Source organism: Zingiber officinale, chromosome 11A, assembly GCF_018446385.1.
Source record: "Zingiber officinale cultivar Zhangliang chromosome 11A, Zo_v1.1, whole genome shotgun sequence".
Taxonomy (NCBI): Eukaryota; Viridiplantae; Streptophyta; class Magnoliopsida; order Zingiberales; family Zingiberaceae; genus Zingiber; species Zingiber officinale.
Window position 1 is genome coordinate 89,102,743 of NC_056006.1, and position 11,521 is coordinate 89,114,263.

The 11,521-nt window shown below is 44.2% G+C and overlaps 2 protein-coding genes and 1 long non-coding RNA gene across 3 annotated transcripts; 2 read left to right on the top strand and 1 right to left on the bottom strand.

The window, feature by feature from the left end:
* Positions 1 to 967: 967 nt before the first annotated feature.
* On the top strand, positions 968 to 4,381 carry LOC122030982 (leucine-rich repeat receptor-like serine/threonine-protein kinase BAM1). Its single transcript, XM_042590029.1, has 2 exons — positions 968 to 3,606; positions 3,789 to 4,381. Exons 1-2 carry the CDS (start codon positions 987 to 989, stop codon positions 4,190 to 4,192), a joined length of 3,024 nt encoding a protein of 1,007 aa, XP_042445963.1. The 5' UTR covers positions 968 to 986; the 3' UTR covers positions 4,193 to 4,381.
* A 319-nt stretch (positions 4,382 to 4,700) lies between these two features.
* LOC122032525 lies at positions 4,701 to 6,857 on the top strand. Its single transcript, XR_006126118.1, has 2 exons — positions 4,701 to 5,817; positions 6,206 to 6,857. It is a non-coding gene; the product is annotated as an uncharacterized LOC122032525 (long non-coding RNA).
* On the bottom strand, positions 6,751 to 10,073 carry LOC122032523. The gene is made up of 4 exons (XM_042591828.1): positions 9,498 to 10,073; positions 9,168 to 9,397; positions 7,715 to 7,822; positions 6,751 to 7,045 (listed from the first exon to the last, which is right to left on the bottom strand). The coding sequence occupies exons 1-4, from the start codon at positions 9,628 to 9,630 to the stop codon at positions 6,923 to 6,925; spliced, it is 594 nt and encodes a 197-aa protein (XP_042447762.1). The 5' UTR covers positions 9,631 to 10,073; the 3' UTR covers positions 6,751 to 6,922.
* Between the last annotated feature and the right edge of the window lie 1,448 nt (positions 10,074 to 11,521).

Consider the following 11,521-nt stretch of genomic DNA (forward strand, 5'->3'; position numbering starts at 1 on the left):
ATATATATATATATATATATATATATATATATATATATATATATATTCAACTTATTAATTTTCATGAATAATATTTATGAACAACGTTCTTGAAAAATATTCTTAAATAATGTTAATGAATAACATTTGTTAACAGTATTTGTGAATCATATTCATTAATAAAATCCTTATCAACTTACTAAATAAATACATAAAATTTTAAAATAAATAAATAAATTTTTATTATTAAATTCAATAATTAATCAAATTTAAAATATAAAAATTTTAAATAATTAAATAAATTTAACTTAAGAACTCAATAACATCTTAATAAATCAAGCTGAACTAAATTCAAACTATAAAAGAAATCTAATTAAATTTGAATAATCATTTTAATAATTTAATTTATTTTAAATTCAGTTCAATTTAACCCAACTATTTTATTAAATAAATTTAAATACTATACAATTTGAATTTACGGCCCTATTGATAAACTTTTGATTCCCCATCCTATGTCTTTTACCAATCGTCCACAGACAAATAATCGCAATCACGTTTTAAATCTACTCGACCGCAAGCATTTAAAAAGGCAATACTTGGAAATCTATGCAATTCTCAAAGCATCTAGCATAAATTTTTTAAAAATAATAATAAAAATAATGTCCTCAACCTTCTTCGTCGGATAACCCCAAACAAAAAAAGTTTAAATAAAACGACATTTTATAAAAATTCACGACCAAAGATCGTGATCGACAACTGTGATTTTGCAGTCTTATTGCGATTAGTGCTATATAATCGCTGATTTTTTATTATTATATTATTTTATTTTTCTTTAAGGAGAAGAATATTTTTAAAAAATAAACGTGTAATGCAAAATTAGTGCTTTTAGGGATTTAAAAATTTAAATGTAAATTGCCGAAATAAAAATGAAATAAATTTAATTTCCTCATGATAAAAATAAAGGCAAAGGCAAAGGAAAGACATCCCTCAATGCTCGTCGGAGCTCAATGACGTCTCCCGGCCTCCGGCCAATCCTCCTCCTTCTCCTTTTCATGTTCTTCCTCTATGTTTCGCCACTGGACGCGGATGCAGAGGAGGAAGCACAGGCTGATGCTTTGCTGGAACTCAAAGCCGCCGTCTCCGACCCTTCCTCAGTCCTTTCCGCCTGGAACTCCTCTGCCGGTGACAGTCACTGCTCCTGGCCGGGTGTCTCCTGCGACTCCCTCCAGGACTACGTCGTCTCACTTGACCTCTTCGGGCTCAACCTCTCCGGTGTGCTTTCCCCTGCGGTCGGCCGCCTCCGCCACCTCGTTAACCTCTCCGTCGCCTCCAACTCACTTTCTGGTCCCGTCCCGGCTGAGCTTTCTCGCCTTTCCAACCTTCGCTACCTTAACCTGTCCAACAATATCTTTAATGGGAGCTTCCCTTCCACCCTTGGTCGCCTTAGAAATCTTCTCGTCCTCGACCTCTACAATAACAATCTTACTGGCCCCCTTCCGGCTGAGGTAGCCGAGCTACCGAACCTCCGCCATCTCCACCTAGGTGGCAACTTCTTCACCGGCGTCATCCCCCCAGAGTTCGGCCGCTGGGAGTTCCTGGAGTACCTTGCCGTCTCCGGCAACGAGCTCGTCGGTCCTCTGCCTCCGCAGCTAGGTAATCTCACCCGTCTTCGCTATCTCTACGTCGGCTACTTTAACAGCTTCGAGGGTGGCATCCCACCTGAAATCGGCAACCTTTCGTCGCTTGTTCGTCTCGACATGGCGAACTGCGGCCTCACCGGAGAGATTCCGGCCGATCTAGGGAACCTCCAGAACCTCGATACGCTTTTCCTCCAGGTGAATGGTTTATCCGGCAATCTTCCTCCAATGCTTGGTGGCCTTCGTAGTCTCAAGTCCATGGATATCTCCAACAATGCCCTCACCGGCGAGATCCCCTCCTCCTTGGCGAACCTCCAGAATCTGACCCTGCTCAATCTGTTCCGCAACCAACTCCAGGGGGAGATGCCGGAGTTCCTCGGCCACCTTCCTGCGCTGGAGGTGCTCCAGCTCTGGGAGAACAACTTAACCGGCGATATTCCACTGCAACTAGGACGGAGCGGTCCTCTGCGTATACTCGACGTCTCATCCAATAAACTGACCGGGATGCTTCCGCCGGACCTCTGCTCCGCGAATCGACTGCAAACACTAATCGGTCTCGGTAACTACCTCGTCGGTCCAATTCCAAATACACTCAGCACGTGCGAGTCTCTTGTCAGGATCAGAATGGGCGACAACTACCTCAACGGATCGATCCCCGATGGCCTCTTCAGCCTGCCCAAGCTTTCACAGATCGAGCTCCAAGACAACATGCTCAACGGTGGATTTCCAGACACCGGCGCCACCGCAATCTCGCCGGATCTCAGTCAAATTAATCTCTCCAACAACCGGCTCTCGGGACCACTCCCCCCGTCCATCAGCAATTACTCCGGTCTCCAGAAGCTCCTCTTGAGCCAGAACCAGTTATCTGGCCGCATTCCGCCGGAGATGGAGCGGCTGCAGGAACTATCCAAGGTGGACTTCAGCTGGAACCGGTTCTCCGGCCCAATTGCGCAGAAAATAAGCCGCTGTAAACTCTTGACTTTCGTCGACCTCAGTCGTAACGAGCTCTCCGGCGAGATTCCACCAGAGATTTCCGGGTTGAGGATCTTGAACTACCTCAACTTATCGAGGAACCAGCTCAGAGGAGAGATTCCGCAGTCGATTGGCACGATGCAGAGCCTCACGGTCGTCGATTTCTCTTACAATAACCTCTCCGGCTTCGTCCCTGATGCGGGGCAGTTTATTTATTTCAATGCGAGTTCATTTGAGGGCAATCCGAATCTCTGCGGTCGTTACCTCCGGCGCCCTTGCAATTATGCGACCGACGGCGCCGGTTCTACCCACTCAAGGGTGGCGCTCTCAGCCTTCTTCAAGCTTCTACTGCTCATTGGTCTACTCGTCTGTTCCATTATCTTTGCCATGGTTGCGCTCATCAAAGCTTGGTCTTTAAAGAAAGCGAGAGAAGCCCGGGCGTGGCACCTCACCGCTTTCCAACGCCTAGACTTCACCTGCGACGACGTCCTCGACTGCCTCAAGGTTGAGAACATCATCGGCAAAGGCGGCTCCGGCACCGTCTTCAAGGGCGTCATGTCCAATGGCCAGGAGGTGGCAGTGAAGCGACTCTCCGCTATGAGCCGCGGCCTTCCGCACGACCATGGATTCTCAGCGGAGATTCAAACTCTCGGCCGGATTCGGCATCGCCACATCGTGAGGCTGCTGGGCTTCTGCACCAACCGCGAGACCAATCTCTTGGTGTACGAGTACATGCCAAACGGGAGCCTCGGAGAAATTCTTCACGGGACGAAGGGCGGCCACTTGCTGTGGGACACGCGGTGCAAGATCGCCGTCGATGCGGCGAAGGGACTCTGCTACCTCCACCACGACTGCTCGCCGCTCATCCTGCACCGCGACGTCAAGTCCAATAACATCCTGCTCGATTCCAACTTCCAAGCTCACGTCGCGGATTTTGGTCTCGCTAAGTTCTTGAAGGACTCAGGCACCTCCGAGTGCATGTCGGCCATCGCCGGCTCCTATGGTTACATTGCTCCAGGTAATTTTTCTCACTTAATTAATCTGCAATGCCTACGGATGATGACGCTGTTAGTTCTGTTTGTGGCACTGAGGCATTCTTGCCTCACTTTTTGGTCTCAAATCTATTTGTAAGGTCCAAACACTCTTAATTGGATTGACGCAGAGCTCCTCTTTTACTCTTTTTGTTTTTACTTTCGACAGAGTATGCATACACGTTGAAGGTGGACGAGAAGAGCGATGTGTACAGTTTTGGGGTGGTGCTCCTGGAGCTGGTGACCGGCCGGAAGCCCGTGGGAGGGTTCGGCGATGGCGTCGACATCGTCCAATGGGCGCGGAAGATGACGGGCTCCAACAAGGAGGGAGTCCTGAAGATATTGGATCCGCGGCTCCCCGCAGTTCCCCTGGACGAACTCGTGCATGTGTTCAACGCCGCCATGCTCTGCGTGGAGGAGCAGTGCGCGGGACGACCAACAATGAGGGAGGTGGTTCAAATTCTAACGGACCTACCAAATCCTGCAGCTGCAGCGCCTGTCGATGAGGTAAAAGAACTGCAACGGCAAGAATCCCAAGGCTTACTCGTGCCACCAGATCTCCTCAGCATTTGAATGACTCGGTTTTGGCAAATCTTTGTTCGGGAGACGAGCTGGTCAGGCTAAAAAATGCCAGTTAGTTTGTTTGATCGATCTCATTTTAGATTTTTTCTTTTCGTCTGGTCAAATGCTGGATGTAGCGTTGGATTAAATTCGGGTCCAAAATCTGAATTCCTGTCGTCCCGTCCATCAGTGATGTGATTTGAGGAGTATCGGTTGATTCTGATTCGCAAATTCTGATTCTTATTCTAAACACTGACCGGCTGCATTGAGCCAACACGTCAAATGTCATTTCAGTTGCTTTCTTGTTTATCCAAACAACAAAGAAGTGTATGGAAACGGGATTTATCTACAGACTTTTATTGAGTGTTTGAAAGTAAGCCCATTAAAACAAAGTAGGCCCAGACGTGCAGGCTGAGGCCAGTGTAAAAACATCGAGCAAAGCAGAGTCGGGAGAAAGTTACAATCATTGGAGTAAATGGCCCACCGGGTGCTCGACATGGAGAGAGATCACGAGCGCTGCTTGCGGCGGATAAGAGAGCGACGGCGGGCCAGGTGGCTCGCGTCCTTCCCTGGTACTCCCGATTCCACAGCCTTTGTCGCCTTTCAAGATTTGAGAGAGAAGCAGAGAACGTGGTGAGTTTAAGGTATTTGATTGGGGGGAGGAGAGAGAGAGGAGGGGACGATGAACGGACGAGACAGAGGGAGACAGTGACCGCGTTCCGTGGGAGAGGGAATCGGCTCGCTGCGTCAGTCAGTGCGCGCTGCCCCCACTCGCACTGTTGGTCAGCCGAATGCGCCATCATCCGCTGCCAGCCCGCGGTCCCTTCTGCTCTCCCCGCAGCGCGACGATCGCCCCACCTCCTCCATCGGAGTAGATTTTATTAAATCTTAGAAAACATGTACGACGTCGGAAAGATCGGTGGAAATTTTTACCCTCGGCACAGGAATTCATGCCGTTGGAGCTCACCTGTTTTGTCATTTGTGTGTGTAAGTGTGGAGTTCGATCTCGAGTCTCGACTTGTGTTTCACACCATCTATGTCTATGTAAAGAACGAAAGATTAGATTTCTATTTTTACCGAGAGATGAAGTCATGAAGAGAATAGAAGATGAGGAAAGGACAAGAGAACAGCGAGGGTGATGAGGAATGTCTTTAACCAACAACAAAAAACCAAACTCCCCGTCTCGTTCAGTTTTTAATTGCCCCTCCTCCTCCTCCTCCCAGTATTTATTGGCACTCAGCTCACACCAAAAATAAAGTAATTCATTCCATTCCCATTTCCATCCTTCCCTTTCTCTTTATCTCTCTCTGGTCGTGGGGAGAGGAGAGGGGCGGAGAGGAGAGTGAGAGGGAGAACCAATACTCTACTGCTCCCATGGCGAACGCCCAGACGAAACCCGCCTCCTCCGCTAACGAGACAGCCTCCGGGGCCGGCGGCACCGGAACCGGATCTGCGAGGGCATTTTCGCCAACGTAGACGTTTCTTTCTTCCGTCCACCTCCCTCAGGCAGACAGGATGGAGCCAGGCAACCAGAAGCAGAGCGGGCGAGTACGAAGAGGGAGGGGGGCGATCCGTCTCTTCTTTGTACGTACGTACGTACGGTACGGGATGCTCTACCAATATCGTCGGATAGATCGGTCGGTCATCGTCCCTTGATTCATTTTATTTTTGTGTGTCTTTTTAATCCTTTCTCAAAAAAAAAAAAAAAATTGAAAAGGAATGACGTAGATTGGTCTAGGTTTAGCGCTTTGGAAGTGCGATTTCCCCGATTGCTTATTGTCACCGCCCTGTTTTAACCCTCACCTTTCATTTTGTTCCATCTAAGTATTGAGAACTTGCCTTTGAGTTTTTGTCTTTTTTTTTACCGTTCTTAAAATTCGTTATAACTTATTTTAGATGCTCCATCCTAACTGTCAAATGGTTAAAAGATAGGAGATTTTTTTTTCCAAAAATTAATTGACCTCTTACCTTAGCAAAGTTGCCGCATTCGGCACTGAGACTACTGTTCCTAAAATTCGCTATCAGGTTGGTGCCGCCTCTGTCGTGAAGATGCTGCTCGAGTGGATTGATGAACTGATTGCTTGTTATTGATTTTAATTTCTATTGTGATGCGGAGCAGGGAGCAATTTGAGTTATAAATTTTAATTCTGATTGAACCACGAGACCTTACCTAGCAACGTTATTGACATTATATTTCATTACACAGCAATGACATGTGAACGACTTGACATGTGGGGTTTTACTTTCTTCCCTAAAGGACAAATGACTTTACTGTTGCTCTCCGGATATGTTCAACACCGGTGCTTGAGGGTGCCATGAGTAGCAAGGAAGTGCATCTGTTTTTAGCTTGTATTCGCAATTGGCATTGAGAATACAAAGATCTACGGCAAAGGCTTTTAAGAGGAATTAAAGTTGATTGGCAAAGCCCCTTGCAACAGAGAGAGCAACTTACTGCTTTTCCATTAACAACCGCGGTTCATAAGTTCCTCTAATTGGTTAGACAATTTGCAAAGCATAAAGACAAAGCATTTACTAGATTTTCTCAACAAAAGAATTGGGCGACAATGATCTTAGACATACTATAAATACAATATCAAGATTTGTCTTGGCAACCAAAACTCAAGATTTACAAAGAGGGTAATCTTAGCAGATCCATCATTTAAAAGCGGGCTAGAAATGATACAGATGATACAGGCATATTATGATACAGGCATAATAGAGCTTGTGAAATGTCAAAGCAAGTCAGTACAGATTTGGAGCCACCTGAGATAGTCTTTCTTCATCTAGCAGTGCATATGGATCTATGTAAGGTGGTGGCGATACGGGTGCTCTGCTGGCATCATGCACGAAACTAGGCCCTAAACACTGTGCTCAAACACAATACCTAAATCAGACATCTTAACAAAAGGTTTTGAAGAATGATCTTGTTTATCAGCTTGTCATGCTTGTTAGAGAACCAAAGTATGAAAATATCGAGCGTATTAACTGGATTGAATTCTCATATGTATCAGCCGAGACCAGATTCTCTCTTTGTAGCTACTCCACAAGGTTTTAGATACGCAGCAACCGGTTATCCTCTTTGAACCAAAATGATAATCATACTCTATGTAGAAGAAGCCTATAAGTATTTCAATTTTTACCAAATTCAATGTTAAAAGTATACATACTAAAGGGACTAAAGAAGTGAGACTGAGAGGTCGAAACACCACCTTTTAGTTTTGTGTTGCTAAGTGAGGCTTATTAAAGCATGCTTAAATACCAAGAGGTTCCCCACCTAAATACTTCAGTGTTTGAGATGAATTGGGTTCTCTATTGGCCTTTTTAACATATAGCACATGGTCAGGCCAGGTTTATCATATTAATTTGCTAGTCTATACAAAGACAAATTATAATAGTCAAACGCCTAAAGTTTTTGTACTTGTACATCTCTAGCATTAAGTGAAAATATTATGAAATCAAACAAGTCATTCCATAAAGTGGAAGTTCTAAATTGCAGAATAAAGTATAAAAAAGAAGAACAGGATGAAAACTTACAATGTATAGGGCAAGAAAAAGGCCAAACGTGATGAGGATCAGAGGCTGAAAGGCTAAAAAGAATGTTCCACCAATAGTTAGAAGCAATTTAGCTCTTGGAATTAACCCCTGATGTAAACAATTTGTTGTCATTGCGACATAAATGTAAATACAAAAGGTCAGCAACTCATTGAGGAATGCGAGATGTAAGCTCAGTAGCATAAGAAAGAAAATGGACACACAATCATTATGTATAGCTAAAAGTGGGAATTTGAGGTGATAAAAAATAGACAAATAAACCACACAATAACAAGTTGAACAAGGTGCACCAAGTTGATTTTATATTCCAAAAATGTTTATATTAACAATTTCATGATTTAAGTACTTAAACTTCCTCCGACTAGCTGGAAAATAAATATGACCGGCTCATTGGTTAAATAGAAAGTGTGAGATCTAAATTTGAAAATTATAGTGTTGAACTTGCTTAAGCTCTTGTTCTGCTTATTTTTTGCATTCATGCTCCTAAAGAGCATTGTTTACTATCTCACTACAAAAATTCGTTCATAAATTGAAATAATCTCATACATCAAACAAGGAAAATCATTTAAGATCATCATCAGCTTTAAAATTGAGAATAATCTCATACATCAAACAAGGAAAATCATTTAAGATCATCATCGGCTTTAAAATTGAGAATAATCTCATACATCAAACAAGGAAAATCATTTAAGATCATCATCAGCTTTGTTTATATCATTTTTAATAGGTTGTTTTACAGGGATATAAATGGGGTTTATAAGCTGATTTTCATATTTTTTTAGATAGACTTTAGAGTATTGCAACAGAATGTTAAGTACAACGATCAAGTCTAAAATAGAGTTGGAAAATGGCTCTATATTGACGTTTAGCAAATTTCTGGCTTGAAACATCTTTGAGCTTGGGTGATTTAAGCTCAAGCTTTAGCTTCAACGGAATTTATTTCAAGCTCAAGAGAAGGCTTTGATACAAGACAAGCGAAGTTCAAATCTAGCTTGAACTAGCTTATTTTGCTATACAAAAGAGCTCAATGAAGCTCAGTAGAAGGTCGATGAGTTAAACTCAAGATAGCCCTAGTTAGGCAGGGCAACTTACATATTGAGGGGGAGAGTACTGCCCCCATCTCTACCTTTGGATCATGTAAAAGATCACTCAAGAACAATTGGATTAAATGCTGCGGTTACATGAACACAAGTTCTCCAACTAAAATTTCCACAATAGCCTTAAAAATCTAAGCTAGAACGGTAACAGGAAGATAGTCTGAAAGGCATGGATATGCTTATACAAACGAAGTTCCTTCTTTACAAAATTTTCGAACTAATTTATTTCATGCATAGTGTCATTCATCATCATCAGAATAAAGAAGAACGAGCAGTGATTTAAAGAATGGCATATCAAACTCATTAGGGAAAGGAATAGAAAGAGGCTTGAAATAAACCTCAAGGCCCTCGCTGTTTAAAGACATGGACCGCTCCCTTTGATTCGACAGCATTCTGTCAAACTCCGCCGACGCCGTCCCATTCCTCTTCGTCGATCTCTGGCCACCGTCTCTACTCTCTCCTTTCGGCTCCCACGATCCAATCGACTCGCCCTCCTCCAACAGCGTGGTCGGATTCAAACCCCTCCGCTTAAGTTCCTTCATGAACAACGACTCCGGCCGTTCCTCCCCTAATCCACCATCCCACAAAGAAGAATTAAAAACCATAAAAGAGTGTTTTTTTTTGTAATTACAAATCAATGAGAACGAGAACTCAAGCAATTCACTTGCCCTTGGACTCGCCGCCATCCTCCTGAAGACGGCAGCGGACTAAGGAGGAGGAGGAGCGATGGTGCGGCGGGAAAGACCGCCGGAGGCGGAGCGCCAGGGAGAGGCCGGGTCTGGCGAGCTGGAATGCGGCCATGACTAGCTCAAAGGGATTGTAAAAGAAGGGAGCGGTGCGAAGAAAGGGGCGGGCTGAGGGATCGAATCACCGTCTGAATCGATTATCTTACCGCCCACACTCCACGGAACGCGGGAGGAAGGAGAGCAATGGCAAACGGATAAGACGACCGAAGGGGCACCCTTTACTCCACTCCACTGCGCCGTTTTCGTCGAGACAGTCGATTAGGTATCTCAAGCGTCATGGATCGGTTCATCCATGTCGGTCCGCCGTGGAACGACGAATGGCAGTGGTTCGGCCTTTCTGTTGATTTACATCCGTCCATATCATTTCATCGTGGAATCAGGTGTTCCATAACAACACGTGGAGGGGAAAGGGCACAGGGAGATCAAGAGCCGCCACATGTGGCGTCAGTTCCCGGAGGGTTGCGTGGTGGAGGGGCGGCCATGCCGTCGAGGAGCAATCTGAACTCTGAGAAAGTGAAAGAAACACAGAGAAACATAATTGGCGTTATTTTGACCAGAAATATTATATGTGTTTGTTGTCGTCGTCAAATACAAAATTTGAAATGGAAAAACTCATAGCGGATGGATGATAAAGTAAACTTATTTTTAAGATAACAATTTGAGCAATTGTATTCACCATCAGAGAAATTTGATAGATAGCCATGGTAAATAAGTTTATTTGAGTAGATTTTAGAGACATAACATAACATAAACAGTAGTTAAAAGAAGTAGAACCCTTTCTCTACTCTGTTTATCTCATAAACAAAACATTCCATAGCAACCACCATCGACTAGCGGATTGCCGGTGAACCGAGGCTGCGACCCTCCCTCAACCTTGCATGCTTCTCCTTTGCACCCTACACCAAATCCTTCGTTACGTACCTCCGTGCTTCCGGTGTCATGGTTGTCCCTGGATTGCCCAAAGCAGAGTTCGCCGCTCGACCTCTGTGAGGGGCCTTCCTATTAGACCTGGCTTCCCCAACTGGCGCTCCACCTCGCCACAAGTCCGACCGACTATATGTTGGAGCCATGCCCAGGAAGAGTGGATGGCTAAGCTCCAAAATGAGTGATCTGTTTGACTACGTACATCTTGTCTGTCTCATTGACTTTGACTGTCATCTCATCTTGACTTTGACTGTCAACTCCATATTACTCTCAGGACCACTTATAATATAACATATCAATGGATAAGAAAAATTAAAGTTTATCGTTCCTTATAATTTCTTTCGTTAATTTACTCTCTTCCAAACAAAATTTAGAGTTCTCTTTCCCTATACCTCCCCTTCTCTCACATTCTCTCAAACAGAGAGTTAAAGTCATGGATTTAAATATTAAAAATAATCTTTTGTAAAATTAAGTAAGATTGATTACGCTAGATTCTTCTCTGAGATTCCCGATGAACCGGAGCTTCTGCTTAATTGAACAAGGTGTGAAGCATTTAAAGGTGGAGGTGAGGTTTTTCCAGCCTCTTTATTGTTTGCAAAATAAAGTTAGTGCAGGCAATAAACAGTATGTATAATATGAATTTGACAGCCTCCGACTGTCATGTTCTGACTTTGAGTTTCACAGAAACTCTAGGTGGAATCGACATCTACTATTTCCTCTTCGAGAAACGTATCCTCACTTATTCCTCTCAAGAGAGTTTACCTTTTGCCAAACTGGTCCTCCAGACCGTCTAGATTTTTACTCAGCATCCGAGACTTCAGGTCTTCATGCTGAACGTCCACTCCACGACCCGTCCAGACTTCCACCTAGTCCGTGATCACTAGGATTTTCACTTAGAGTCCTCGACTTTAGGATTTCGCCCAAAGTGCTCGACCCGCCAAGACTTTGTCCAATCTCCTGGATCAAGACTTCGTGCCAAACTATAGCTAGTGTTGGAGCAATCCCAATGGTTCGTGGGACCA